At 42.2% G+C, this 15649-nt stretch overlaps 1 protein-coding gene across 1 annotated transcript in view; it reads right to left on the reverse strand.

The window, feature by feature from the left end:
• Window positions 1-5780: 5780 nt before the first annotated feature.
• Window positions 5781-15649, reverse strand: part of LOC128742085 (tyrosine-protein phosphatase 69D) — a 41811-nt gene continuing 31942 nt past the window's right edge. The window contains exons 11-12 of the mRNA XM_053838296.1: window positions 7612-7747; window positions 5781-7548 (exon numbers count right to left, since the gene is read on the reverse strand). Of these exons, the coding sequence (XP_053694271.1) occupies window positions 7465-7548; window positions 7612-7747 (220 nt within the window). The 3' untranslated portion in view covers window positions 5781-7464. The remainder of the gene's footprint in view (window positions 7549-7611; window positions 7748-15649) is intronic.

Consider the following 15649-nt stretch of genomic DNA (forward strand, 5'->3'; position numbering starts at 1 on the left):
AATAATGCATGCCAACCGCGCTCTATTTTCAAATCTCCTTCGTACCAACACATTGTTCCTGGTGTTAATCTCTAAAGCACCATTCAAACGTCGTTTTGCTCATTGTTTCACATTCTCTTTTTATCTCCTTCGTACCAACACGTTGTTCCTGGTGCTAATTTAGTATTAAATTAAGATTCATGAATCAAAACCAGGAATAATGTGTTGGTATGCTTGTGCATTGAGATCTCTAAAGCAACGTTCAAACGTCGTGTTGAACGGTTTGCTCATCAGCTTCGTAACTAAACTAAATTCGTATTGCATATGCGTCGGTGCAAACGAAATCATGAACGAGCGATGAAAACAATATCGTCGGGCTGAATTTTGTTGTCTGTCCTATGAACAGGTTGAACATGCGGACGAGTCGCCACTGACGATGACAATGGTTCCAGCACGATCTGTAGTAGTAATAGGCCTGGATGATTTCTCGACGACAGCAACAGCAGCAGCAGCAAATGATTTAGCACATCCAATAGATATCACCTTCCGCATATAGTTTCGGTTTAACGATTTAAACACGGTCTAGTGCGTACCGGTACAATCGGCAGAATTTTCACAAAACTTCACTTTACTCCTAGATTCGAGACACGATCTAGAAATCTGAACGATGGTATTTCCACGTGCTTATAAAGCTTACACGAAACCAAGTTTTTCTTGCTCACAATGGACACAATAGTTATTTGTATAGCAATGGCGCATTATTCGCACGGCACTGGGACGTACGATTTCACGCGGGTTCGACATTATAAAGTTTACCGGGATTGTCCCGGGTTTCGGCACCAAACCGTCTTTCATCTTTTATTTTTCTTCGTGTTTCAATATCTGGCTTTCTGGCAACCCTACACTGAGTTTTTGTCGATTTCCAGCGATTTATTGTTATTTTATGTTCTTGGTAGCTTTTAAGGCGGAACCGAAAGTGGCTAACGTTATTGTGTTAGTGCGACAAACACTGTACTGTACATCTCATGTGTTCGTTAAAAACCTAAACGTTTATTTGAATATTGCATTAGTATTGGTAATATATGTCAAATAGCGGAGCTTGCAAACATAAACAGCTGATCCGCAGCCAACCGCACTGACTACAAACATCCCAAAAAAGGGTGTTTTCTTTATCAAGGCATTCCGATTCAATCAAAATTAACAGCAGCAACTGAATAATGCGTAGGATCACTAGGATGTTTAATTAATCCGCTTGCATCGGATTGCGTTTTTGATTCCTGCATTTGCGTTTTGTTTGTTTATTTCACTCTAAGCTCATCGATGCGGCGGAAGTTGAAAGCTCTTTAAAAGCTTATTGATGTGACGAAAGTTTGATATTGTGTTGCTGCTTTTTCCGAAATCGCTAGTTCAACGAAATATGTGCGTAACCAAATATCTATTAACTAATTCCAAATTACACATTGGTCGCTTTTATGAATACGTAATGATCGATATGTTCAGTTAAATTTATTTTCCTTTAGCAATTATGTTTTGCTGAGCGTTTATTGAGACATAGCAGATCGATAAATTGAATTACAAGTTTTAGGACATTATAACAGCGCTGGAAGCACTGATTACGTGGCGAAAGCGTGCTCTTCCAATACAGATGCATTTTTAAGGCGCAAAACAATATATGCTTCGAATGGTAGCCATTTATCCAGCCATCTTTGAGCCACTTTCGGTTTCCCCTTAATTGCATCTTTTTGTTCTCAATTATAATCTGTAACGGCATTTCTTGTCGCTATTTGGCTGTCATTTCTCTGGCGTTTTGCGCCGTCCTTTCATCGTATTTTTGTCGTCTGTTATTTTCATCAGCTTTTCGCGTACTTGTCAGCACTTTTTCATCATCTTTTCGCCACCTCTTCTTTTTTTGTCACCTATTTGCTGTGTTTTCGTTATTTTTTGTTCTTTTTTCGACGCGTTTCGGCATCGTTTTCTATCGGCGATTATTACTGGTCTCCACTCTACGGTGAAAAAATTACAATTCCACATTCAGATTCAAGTCACTTTTTTGGCCTATTCTCGATTCCACGTAGAGTGAAGTGAAAAAATAAATTGATTCGTGAAGTGAGATGCCTAATAACCCTATTAGCGATGCATTTAAGTCGATTCAGATTGAACATTTGAGATTCTTTGCGAACATTGTCGTGGCAGTCCTGCTGATGAGAACACTGTTTATCTACAACAGCATTTCTTTCTAAACTCGCTACGAAATGAGTATGAACAAGCACAGCATGTTCTTATCTGCCGAACATGGAAGGGGAATGAGTGAAGGTTGCGCAATTTTTGTAATAGCGAATTCATAAATTAACCTGGTCGATTAGCACTCAGTTTTAATCGAAGTGCTGTCAGTGTTCATAAATTAACCGAGATTGCATGTCGGTTAAACTGACAGCATTCAGTTTGAAGCGCAGGTTAAAACTGTCTACTATTTTACCTGACTCACTGCGAATATGCGTATTATTGAAATAAAACGTAACCATACGTTTTATTCGTTTATAACGCATGTGCAGTTGATATCGATAACAAACGATTATTTATAAGTTGTGCTTTTGTTATTGCATTTAATTAGTAAAAAGTTGCATAAATAACAATTCAGTTTCACAATTGCGTACTACTGGCACTTGAAATATAAAGTTTAAGTACGTTATTTTTAGTGATCAAAATTAACGATAGCTTCGATACAAGGGCGATATTTTTATACCAGTGTAGAAGTACTTTGCCCCAAGGAGTTGGCGTGGCATTCGACTGCCGGTGGATAAATTCCACTGAATGCAATTATTGATTGGTTCTGTACGTAGGACGCGCTTATTACTTCGAGGGTTCACACACGGTGGGCAATATACAGTGGCAACATGGATGCGTTTACCTTCCCTACAGTGGGTTCAGTTGTATCTGGTCTTATTTAATCACCGTGCGTTATTCTTTTCGGATTTAAATTGATTTTTCTCGATGAAAGCTTGTTACACGGGGAGGGATGCTCCCGCGAGCATGAGACAAAAATTCATTAGATGATAACGAAGTGGAGATTTTGGCCCATCCTCGACGGTCTACAGACAGGTTCGCGGTTCAGCGCAAAAGTACTACGACAAAAGTCTCACGAAATCACCCAGTGGTATAAAAGAAATGCATCAATTTCACATAAAAAGAAGAGCGGCTAACTATATGTTATTTCGTATATTATCCCCCCTCAAGGCCACTTCTACTAATCTACTAAGAACTAATCTATTTAGCTGTTACTATGTTGGGTGTATGTCAGTGTTCCCCAATGTATTTCCCGGCATTGGCTCCAGAACTGCATCTCTGCTGCAGCCGACGTCGGCTCCTTCCGCAACTGCACTCGATGAAGGCAGGCTTTCTGTGCCGCATGGCCGACGTGCCATCGTCACCAACAAATTGTATTTGTGCCGAAGGATAAAAGGCCTGAATGGGATCGAAAAGGGCATTCTTAGCACCACTTGCAGATAGTACATCACTTGATTAACAATCTCTTACCGATATCATTTGTCTCGATGGCTAACTATTCCATCACCATACTCGCTCGTCTTACCGACGAGCCTAAGAGAAATCCCGTGCAGCTGAGTGTCATATGCTATTGGTGGCAAGAATACTTATTAACCAACTAGCTTATCACTGGGAGTGAGGCACAAACCTTGGTAAAAACACTACTTCACTCAGACCGGCCAGCCAGCAGAGCCAGCCAGGACCTGATTGCCAGCCTCACTGCACTGGAAACACCACCTTCAATTTTGATCAATTTGCTCAAGTAGCCATGATGGCCAGCGTGTGTACAATTAGCGAATTTAGTAATCTTATCGCTCGAACGTTCACTTGAATAATGATCCTGGTAAAGCCGTCTGTAATGGGATCAGCCTGTTCGATCGGTTGCGATGAGATAACGGTGCTGATAAGAGTATGCAAGGGTGATATCGTTAAGGAGATCACTGGTGCTGTGATCGAATGCGATGTTTTGATTTTTGACCCATTTCGAGAGCCCATTTATATCTTCTCCGAGAATACTGATCGACCTGATCGTGCTTACGAATTAGGCGGCATTGTTTGCAGCTTCGATATGGGTTCTGTTGTGCTGTTTGTGTGCTGAGGTACATACGGGCAAAATTGATTGTTGCATTTATTCCTGTCTGGGGGGTAATAACCATTCCAAGGCAGCGGTACTACGGTACTGCGACGTCCTGTCGCACGCTGCATTTGGAGCGAGTGACAAGCTTCCGAAAAGATGTTATTATGTTAATTTGGTGAAATATTTTTTGGGATTGATATTAAATTGACAATTAGACATAGATTAAAATTTATTCGCTGACTGAATCACATTTTTCATTGTTATTGTTCATTGTCAAGTTTCTGCTTAGTTTCTGCGTAGCGTGAACAATCTGACATGTAAAGTCGTATTTTACGAAATTCGGCAGCTTGCTGCTCCAGTAAAACGTTTTGGAAGTTACGCATAGTCGTTCGTCTACCATGGGTACTCGGCTTTTGCTTACAGTTTCTTTCCTAAGATGTATTAGAATCTATTGCGTCATTTTCCTTGCTTGTTGCTTATTGTTGCACTGTTGCCACCTGTACTTTTGTGGCGTGTGGCTAAAGTTGTTAGATCTTAGCGCATCTGTATGGTCCACGGTTCTATTCAACAACAACAGCTCTATGATCGCTTCGTCATAACTGGAAAACGAATGTAACGTGTTTGGTCCACCACCTGTGGCTCGTATCTCTCTACTGTTGTGCTAAAGTATTTTTTAACGTTTGCCCTTTTGTCTGACCATACCTACAAAAATTCAAAATATTCGGTAAATTAGTAGTGAACAATTTGTTGTTACTTACCTTCTGCCACGTTGTATCCGATTTTACTGGTGGTTCAAACTGTTTAGCTCTGCTTGAGCTTTACCCCAAACAGCAGCACAGGACTCACCCATCCAAGTTAAGCGGCCGCCTCTTTTGCAGGAAATAAATTTTAAAAATAAGTTTCACCAACACTGACAGCGTTACAGTGTCATATTTTTCAACAAACGGTTGCATATCAGTTTCAACCAATCAGAAATTGGGCTGAAGTTTTTGGAGCGTCTTAGTAGAATACGAAACCTAGAAATTAAATAAAAAGAAAACCTATCCAATTTAATTCTACCAGGTATGTATATTTTATTCTTGACACATACGTATTTCGCCTACGAATTGCAGGCTTCCTCAGTGTCTGTTTTCGAACACGAACACGTCTTACGCTTTTCTAACACCGCTGAGTAGATGTAGTATTAAATGAAGGGACTACAATAGGGTCTACTGTACGGAGCTCGCTTTCACCGATATTAAGACACCGAATGGCAGCGTTTTCCACATCTAGTCGATGTAGCTCTCGAGCAAGCAAGTCAGTTCGTGTCGGTTTAAGACAAGTAGTAGTTTGGACACTTTGGGTACCGAGCTTCCAATCGTTATCCATTAATCGTTTTCTTGCTCTTTCCAGTGTCCTATGCCGAAGGTATAAACTTGTCTATCAAAATAGAAATTTCACTGTTGAACAAGAACAAAATAACAAAAATTCGTTCTCAGATATAGTTCATCGCTAGTCCACCAAATTTGAATATGAAATTTTCCGAAAAGCAAGGTAATTTTGTCGTACAGAGACAACTTTAAGGTCCAGGACCTAAAATACCCTTTTTTAACAATAAAAGGTAGAACCAGCCTGTAATCATCAATTTAAAGTTTTAAAATTGCTAGAAACACGGAAACGTCATCCTTAAAATAATGCCAACAAAAGTCGAAAGTTCGATCCCGATTCGTTTTATACACAAGTTTTCTCTGATAACTTATCAACTGTCATGCTGCAGTGTTTGCTAGTTTTTTTAACTCTCTCTCTCTTTCTCGCAGCAGCAGCAGTTCTGTTGTTGTTGTTGTTGGTAAATACAAACATTAGGTATTAGTGCAGTAAATTGTAGCGTTTCATATCAGTACAAACTGTCCATGTTTCCATCATGCGGGCTCCGCGTCCGGGTGTCCGGTTGTTCACTATTATAGTTCTTCCTGTTAAGCTGTTGCTGTTGATGTTGCTGATCTGTTGTTGCTTTGTTTCGTTTCATTTTGTTTTGTTTTATTTTGTTGTTACTCATAGAAATATCATACTGGTACAGATTACCTTAATAGTTATTGACTTTTACACACAGATAGAGGTATATTTTGCATCTTCTGCCTTATGTTTACGAGTGTCATATTGTTTCGTTTTTTTCTCATCTTTCTCTTCTTTGCTCACATTCGCTCGCTCGCTCGCGCGTCCGCTCGATTTTCTCTCATCCTTTTTCTGCATTTTCGAGATTGGGCTCTGCTTTCTGCTCTCTGGTTGCATTTTTCAACATGAAAAATAACTAGTATATTTTATTATTATTAATATTATTATTATTTTTATTATATAGCTCCTAACATTCGCCACCTTTTTGCTTATTTTTCTGCCTTTCTACATTTTGATCACACGCTTTTGTTGTTGCTGTTGGTTTGCTCTCTTCATTATTCGTCTTTTGTCCTGCTATTTAGTCTTGTTGTGTTTTCCTTTGCTAACTGCTACGGAGGATGCGCGGCTTTTTCCTTTCTCTACTTCCTACGGTAGTATAAAAAGTACCTGCTTCGACTTCCTATATAGTAGTGTGTGTGTAGTGACTGTCGTTTTTTCTGCGATAATGAAATCAACTATTTTACTTGTTATGATGCGGTAGTTTTGTTCATGTTTCACGTTCCGTTTCTCTACAGCTAAACATGGCAATTTGTTCGTTACATTGTCAGCGAAACAAGTCGGGAAGAGGTATATCTTATTTCCTGTGCCGGCTAAAATAATATAGCTGTTGCGGTTGTGGTGAAATGTTATAAAATTAGTCATGCTTTAATATAACAAATCTCTCCATCCTTAATGATTGCCCTCTCTCGTGCGGACCCTACTCTTCCGTCTCTTGCATCTTCACTAGGTTTTATTAGAATAGACTAATCTCAGCGTCCTTTCCGACGATTGATTCGTTTAGCTTAATGTCTTCTTACATTATTAGTTCGCGGGGATCTAATATAACTCATGCACTAGAACTGGTTTTGACTTAAAAGAAGCTAAAAATTATTACATATACAATTGAAGCATACTCGAAGCGCACGGAAGCGGCGCTTGCTGTTTGGTGCCGCCACTCATCCCTCTCCTGCCCGGAGAGTGAATGACCGCATTCGCTAGCAAAATTATCTGTGTGTAGAAGATGTTTTGTATGTTGTATAGGTGTAGTGCTTGTCTGATAGTTTTTTTATGATAGGATTGAGTTTCAGTTCTCCACATAGGTATGTTGATAATTTAGGATCACACGGTTTACGTCTCTTTAGTTTATGTTTTCATTCTGTTCTACTGCTGATGATGTGTGGCTATTGGTTTGCTGCGGCTGTTGCTGGTTGTTTATCACTTTCAGTCGAAACTTATCAACAATCGGAAGCTATGCCTAACGAGATTTTGTATAAATCGGCGAAATTTACAATAGCCCTATGCAGAAACTCATATTGTGCCTGTTGAGAAAGAGGAGAACCTTTTAATTTAGGTTCAAATTGTTTCAAAAGGAACATACTTACATATGTTTCAATCATTAAACTACGTTGTGCTCGAAGCTTTCTTACCACCGAGCAGATGTCGATGCGTTTTTCAGTTTTGAGTTGCATAACTAGTATGCACATGGCAACAAATAGGGAGCTTTTGTCCGTTCCCAAGCTGGAATAAAAAAGATGAACAATTAAAAATCTGTGATCAAAGTAAACTATGAAAAATTTCTGATTTAGTTGTCATAACACTGAGTAATTTGCGGTTTCGTCACTAACAAGAATGACATAAGCTGAGGCTTGTATGTGTAGGTTTGAAAATATCCGGGAGTTTGGAATTTTATATTGTTGATGTTATTCCTGTAGCAAACAGCTCAGTCCGTGTGGATTACCTTCATTGCTTTGTTGTTATCTTCGCAATGATTTAGCGTATTGAATTATTTGATAAACAGTTTTTAATCAGTACTAAGAAAATTGTCAGTTATGATATCGGAGAGGTGGACTGTCCTGTATACTATTCAACATCGCTTCTTCTTCTTCTTCAGCATAGAGCCGGGGTGGCTCGTGCTGTTTCAAGCACTCGTCTCCATTCAACTCGGTCTTGGGCCCATCGTCGCCAATTTCCTAGTCGTCTCAATCGCTTTCGACCTGGTCGAGCTATCGTGCACATTGGGCCCCCCTGTTCCTGGTGCCGTTCCTAACTTTCGCTAGATGTACGATGGGAGTCTCCCCAAGCAGCGCCTGTAGCTCGTGATTCATACGCCTCCACCACTCTCCGCTTGTACTCCGCCAAATATCGTCCGCACTTTCCGCTCAAACATGGCAAGGGTGCGTATGTGCTCCGTGAGCAGCGTCACGGCTTCAAGTCCATAAAGAACTACCGGTCTAATAAGGGTTTTGTACATTGTTAGCTTGCTTCGTAGCTTGCAGCGTATGCTTCTTGATCGTAGCGTTTCACGAAGGGCAAAGTAGGCCCGATTTTCCACTTGGATGCGCCGCTGGATCTCCTTACTAGCGTTGTTGTCCGCGGTTACCACCGATCCCAAATACACGAACTCCTCTACCACTTCTAGTTCGTCGCCGTCAACGGTTACGTCCGTGGGAGACGCGCGTTTGTTTCCTTTGAGCCTCTTCCTTTCATGTATTTGGTCTTCGACGTATTTATTTTCAGCCCAATTCTCCCAGACTCCACTTTCAGTCTGGCGTAGATTGCCTCCGTCGTCGCAAAGTTCCTAGCAATGATATCGAAGTCATCTGCAAAGCCTAGAAGTTGGCAAAAAGCAAAGCAAAGCCTAGGTGCTACATTCCGTTATCGAAACTTGACCTTCTGTTTTTTTACGACAGACTTCGCAGCCAGCTCTTAGAGTGCAGGACAATTGCAGGGCCAGTTGCTACGATCCTATTGACTCTAACAGCCTCTCTCAGTCGAGATTCGAACATACGACGACTGGCTTATAAGGCCTGCGTCATACCTCAAGTCCAACTGGGAGGCTACCCTAGAAGTTGGCTACCCTTGGTAAAAATCGTGCCTCTCGTTTTGATGCCCGCTCGTCCAGATAGTGTCCCAGAGATGCGTACGAAACACATCACTCGATCCAATGTAGCTCTGATCAGTCGCGTCAGTTTGTCCGGAAAACCGTGTTCGTGCATTATCTGCCATAGCTTGTCTCGATCGACTGTATCGTACGCTGCTATGAAATCAATAAAGATGCGATGCGTGGGCACGTTGTACTCCCGACATTTCTGCAAGATCTGTCGGATAGTAAAAATTTGATCCGTAGTTGCGCGAGCCCTTATAAAACCCGCCTGATAATTCGCTGCGAAACCTTGTGCTATCGGTGACAACCGGCCTAACTGGATCTGGGAGAGTACCTTGTAGGCGGCGTGGGATGGGACTTCTACAACATCGCTATTGTAGGTGAATATTAGCCTTGCAAGACGACTTTGACATCAATACCTACTTGAAACTTTGGGTCGGCGGAGGTAATCTACGTCAGACTAAAAAACTAGAAACTAGAAGGCTCAATATTGATTTGAAATTCTTCTTTAAACCAGATTTGAACACGAAATTGGACAAGAAGTTATATAAGAATTAGAATTTTCATTTTTCATATTTTTCTCTCACATATTTTACTTCTTTTTTGTTCCGTGCTTTTCTCTTTCTCAGTCCCATTTTTTCATTTCCTTTTTCCATCCTTTTTGTTCCGTTTTTTAGTTTTATGTGGCGTTTTCTTGGGTTTTGCACTTTTTTTCGCTTTTTCTGTTTTTCTCTTGTTTTCCTTTTTCTGTCCCATAGTTCCGTTTTTTTCGTTTCACATCCATTCTCTCTTATTTTCAGTTTTGTTTTTTTTTCTTCGTTACTTTCATTTTCGTTTTCGGTATTTTCACTTCTTTTCTTTTTCTTGTTACTAGTTTTCGTCTTTTCTAACTTTTATATCTCCTTTCCTTCTCGTTTTTTATCTTCTTTCGTGTTTCTTTTTTTTCTGTCCCGTTTTACCGTAGTTCCTACGTTTATTCAGTTTTTGGGTGCCGTTTCCTCTCCGGTTTTCCTTTTTATCTTCCACTTTCGTCTTTTACTTTTCCGTTTTACCTTTTTCTTTTCCAGTTTCCCTACTTTTCTTTTCGTCTTTTTCTGTCACATTTTCCCGTTTTTGTAATTTTTCTATTCCCTTTCTCTTGTATCCTGTTCCGTATTCCCTTTCTTGTCTCGTTTTCCCTAACTTTTCTCTGGTTTTTACTTTTTCCTGCTCACTTTTTCCTCTTTTCCTGTACCATTTTCGTCTTTTTCCTAAGTACTGATTTTTCCCTTCCATTTTCCGACTTGTTTCTGCAGTTTTTCCTTTCTACCTGTCTCGTTTTGTCATTTTGTATCCCGTTTCGACTTTTGCTGTCCCGGTTTTCGTCTTTTTTCGCTATATAACTTCTCTTGTATCCCGTTTTTCGTTTTAATCTGCTTCATTTTTGACGTAGGACTACGTCTTTCAGGAAGGTAGCTGGTATAGGGTGTCATTCCAAAAAAATTTTCTCGAAGTGGTCAGGTTTTGAATGCTAATAGCTTAGTGGTTTACCGAACGATTTTCAATATTCTTACACCAATCGATTGGAGAATCTCCTAAGAATTGGCCTAAATGAAGAAAAGTATGGATTCTAGATGTTGAACTATTGAAAAATTGAAAATAATGAACCTATGTTTTACCAGACTTCTCGCTTCGTTGGATTGGTTGGAAGATTTTTTATGATGATCTAAACCTAGACCATTTTGATGTCCTTGCTTGGGAAGTACGCCAGAAAGTAGTACAGTCGTTTTATGAAGTGGTTCGGCAGCTAATACAAAAAATTAGAATTCAGAACAAGTTGTAGAAAATGATTCAGTACGATCATTGTTGTGTGAAGTAGATGGTTCGGTACGACCATAGATGAACTAATTGATTCGATACGATCATTATTGAATGATGTATATGGTGCGGTACGACCATTACTTTACTTACTTACTTAGGTGGCTTGCCGTCCTAAGACAAAGCCTGTTGAACAAAGTTTTTCCATGTAACTCAGTCGAGGGCTACCGCGAGGGTTCCTCGGACACCGAGTACTCTCTGCTAAATCTCGCTCCATCTGGTCTAACCATCTTGCTCGCTGCGCTCCTGGTCGTCTTGTGCTCACCGGATTTAAGCCGAACACCATCTTTGCAGGGTAGTTGTCCGGCATTCTTGCAACATGCCCTGCCCATCGTATCCGTCCAGCTTTAGCTACCTTCTGGATACTGGGTTCCGCCGCCTCCATACTCCGTTCTCCTGTACGCCGCCGGAGATCGTTCTTAACACTCGTCGTTCGAAAACTCCTTGCACTCGCAGGTCCTCCTCGAGCATTGTCCATGTTCCATGCCCGTAGAAAACAACCGGTCTAATAAGTGTCTTGTACAGGGTGCACTTTGTACGGGGACTTGCAATTGCTTGTGAAGTCCACAGTAAGCTCGACTTCCGCTGATAATACGCCTCCAAATCTCATTGTCCGCCGTTACCAGTGAGCCAAGGTAGACAAATTCATCGACTACCTCAAATTCATCGCCGTCGATCAATATACTACTGCCCAAGCGGTGTTGTTCGGCCTCAGTACCGCTGGCCAGCATGTACTTTATTTTAGACGTATTTACCTTTAACCCAATCTTTTCTGCATCGCGCTTTAGTCTGGTGTACTGTTCAGCCACCGCCACAGATGTTCTGCCGATAATATCCATGTCATCGGTAAAGCAGACGAATTGACTAGATTTGTTGAATATCGTGCCACGCGTGTTGATATCCGCTCTGTTCATAACACCTTGTAGCACTATGTTGAACGGCAGGCATGAAAGACCATCACCTTGACGAAGCCCTCTGTGTGATTCGAATGAACTTGACAATCCACCCGAAATCCGAACACAGCACTGTGTACCATCCATCGTAGATTTAATCAGTTTGATGAGCTTCCTGGGGAAGCTATTCTCGTTCATGATTTTCCATAGCTCTTTCTGGTCGATGGTATCATATGCGGCTTTAAAGTCAACGAATAAATGATGCGTGGGAACTCTGTATTCACGGCCCTTTTGGAGAATTTGCTGCAGTGTAGATATTTGATCCGTTGTAGATCGACCTTCGACGAAGCCGGCTTGATAAGTTCCCACAAATCTATTCGCAATTGGTGATAGACGGCGGAAAATGATTTGGGACAGCACTTTATAAGCGGCATTGAGAACGGTGATCGCTCGATAGTTCTCACAGTCCAACTTGTCGCCCTTTTTGTAGATCGGGCAGATAACCCCATCTTTCCACTCCTCCGGTAGCTGTTCCGTATCCCAAATTCTAACAATTAGTCGGTGCAGACAAACGGCCAGCTTTTCTGGTCCCATTTTAATAAGCTCCGCTCCGATGCCATCTTTTCCAGCTGACTCGTTGTTCTTTAGCTGCATGATGGCCTCCTTAACTTCGTCTATCGTTGGGGTTGGCACCTCTTCCCCGTTTGTTGCACCGTCGAAATCGCTTTCCCCGCCGCCATGGTTTTCCGCCTGGGCGCCATTCAGGTATTCGTCGAAGTGCTGCTTCTACCTATCCGTCACCTCACGATCGTCCGTCAGAATACTGCCAGTCTTATCCCGACACATTTCGGCTCGCGGCATAAAGCCTTTGCGGGATCCGTTCAGTTTCTGGTAGAACTTCCGCGTTTCCTGAGAACGATGCAGCCGCTCCAACTCTGCATATTCCTGCTCTTCCAGGTTGCGCTTTTTTCCCGAAAGATTTGCTTTCGCTGCATCTTCTACTGTTTGTGTCTTTCCACGTTCTGACGTGTGGCACTGCGCATCTTGGCCGCCCGCGCAGCGTTCTCTGCATCCATCACTCTCCTTCATTCATCGTCAAACCAATCGTTCCGCTGATTCCGGGCCACATGCCCGATGGAGCTCTCCGCTACACTGCTGATGGCTGTTTTGATAGTGTTCCAACAGTCCACGAGAGGGGCTTCGTCCAGCTCGTGCTCTTCCGGCAGTGCAGCTTCGAGTGAATGCGCGTAGTTTGCGGCGACGTCTGGCTGCTTCAGCCGCGCGAGATCTAACCGAGGCTGGCGTCGGTACCGAATGTTGTTCACAACGGAGAGTCTTGGGCGCATCTTAACCATCACTAGGTAGTGGTCCAAGTCAACGTTGGCGCTTCGATAGGATCTGACGTCGATAATGTCTGAGAAGTACCGACTGTCGATCAAAACGTGGTCGATCTGTGATTCTGTCTGATTTGGTGACCTCCAGGTGTACTTATGGTGGATTCTGTGCTGGAAAAAGGTACTACGTACGGCCATATTCTTGGAGGCGGCAAAGTCGATAAGTCTTAGGCCCATTTCATTGGTTCGCTGGTGTGCACTGAACCTTCCAATCACCGGTTTGTATTCCTCCTCCTGGCCGACCTGAGCATTGAAATCCCCGATGACGATCTTGATATCATGTTTTGGGCAGCGGTCGTATTCACTCTCCAACTGCGCGTAGAATTCATCCTTGTCGTCATCGGTACTTCTGAGGTGAGGGCTGTGCACGTTGATGATGCTTATGTTGAAGAATCGGCCCTTGATTCTCAACCTGCACATTCGAGGATTGATTGGTCACCACCCAATCACCCGTTTCCGCATCTCGCCCATCACTATGAAAGCTGTACCCAGCTCGTGTGTGTTGCCGCAGCTCTGGTAGATGGTATGTCCATCTCTGAACGTACGTACCGTTGAGCTCTTCCAGCACACCTCCTGCAGCGCTACGACGTCGAACTTGCGGTTCTTCAATACGTCGGAGTGCACTCGATTGCTCCCTTGGAAGTTGAGAGATCGGCAGTTCCACGTCCCGAGTTTCCAATCCATAGTCCTTTTTCGTCGCGTGGGTCTATTCCGATTGTTCCAGTAAGAATATATTTGTTCTTCGATCCGTGCTTTAGTATTTTTCGTGGTGACGGCTTGCAAAACCTGCTACACCAACCCCCTGTTTCGCCGGAGGGCCACCGAAGCTCGAAAGAGCCCTTCTTTCCTGTCAGCATACGACCTTGCCTTTCACCGGGGTTGGTTACCCGATCTCCACCAAAATTGGTCGTATGCCGGCTGGTACCACGAGGAGGTGGGAATAGGAGTTGCTGAATAAGAGGCTATGAACCACTGTAGGGTCTATTTTATGCCTACACGTGCACAAGGCACCGACGGTACGCATTATTTAGCCGTTTACCAGCCTCGATCGCTTGATCTATCAGTAGTATTTCAAGTGTATCTCTGCAATCGCCGGGGATAAAGGTGACCCCATAGGGATCCCAAAGGTCTGTTGTAAAATTTCCCCTTTATACGAAAAGAAGGTTGACTTTAAAACCAATTTGACGATGGCGAGAAAACTTTCTTTGTCGATGGCAGTGTGTTTCGTAATTTCTGACCATCGTTCAATCAAACACTGCATAGCGTGATCGATTGCTATGCTTATGAACAATGATGTAACGTCTAAGGAGAAGAGAACGTCCTCCTCTGTGATCTGCACTCCGGTGACTTGTTCTGCGAACTGGAAGCTATTGTGGACGTGGAAATCGTTATGACCTACGATCTTCCCTATCACGCTCGCAAGGTATTTCGCTATGTTATATGTCACGGATCCGATGGTGGAGACAACTGGTCTGAGCGGACGATTTTGTTCATGGATTTTTGGTAACCCGTAGATGCGCGGTATGTTGTAGCTCATCATTTTGACGCTCTTGTAGGTTCGGAAATCAATATATTTTCTATCCAGCCATTGGTCAAGAAATACATTTACAGATTTGTGGATTTTAGTCGACGGGTCTGTTTTTAATTTTCGATAGGTTATGTTATCGCTCAGCAGTTCCAACATTTTACCGTGGTACTCTTCCGCGGTAATGATAACCGTTTTGTTCCTTTTATCCGCTTTCGTTATGAGATTTGGATTTTCCTTTAAAAACTTCTTGCTCTTTGCCATATCTTTCGCTATCCATTCGTGTTCATGGTGTCTTGGTTGCAACATGTAGTTAATGTGGTTGGCAATTGCTGTTGTTACTTCCGTTCTAATTTCATTCGCATTTTCTTTATGTTTAACACTTTTCTCAATTTCCGAGACCACACCAATGTACGGTACGTTGGTGCTGTGTTGGATGTTGAAATTCGGTCCAAGCAAGAGTGTTCTGTGTTGCTCGTTTGCTCAATAAGGTTTCTCTTTTCCCTTTTGATTTCTCTTGTGCTCTGTTCCGTATTCCCTTTCTTGTCTCGTTTTCCTTCAATTGTCTCGTTTTTCCTTTTTCCTGTCGCTATTTCCTCTTTTTCGGTTCTGTAGTCTTCGGAAAACATAATGTAAAACAACTCTTCCCTTGAATACTACTTGAAATAGTGATTTGTTTTTTTCATACTCATAGCAACGGTATCATGCTTCGCCTACTAGACTACATGTTCCTTTTGTCTTCTTTTCCTAGACCGTTTTTTCCCTTTATAGTGCTGATTCCTCTGTTCCGTTTTCTGTCTTTATTCTTCAATTTTTCCTCCTTTACCTGTCTGTTTTTTGTCATTTTCTCTCCAGTTTCGACTTTTG

Source organism: Sabethes cyaneus, chromosome 3 (assembly GCF_943734655.1).
Source record: "Sabethes cyaneus chromosome 3, idSabCyanKW18_F2, whole genome shotgun sequence".
Lineage (NCBI taxonomy): Eukaryota > Metazoa > Arthropoda > Insecta > Diptera > Culicidae > Sabethes > Sabethes cyaneus.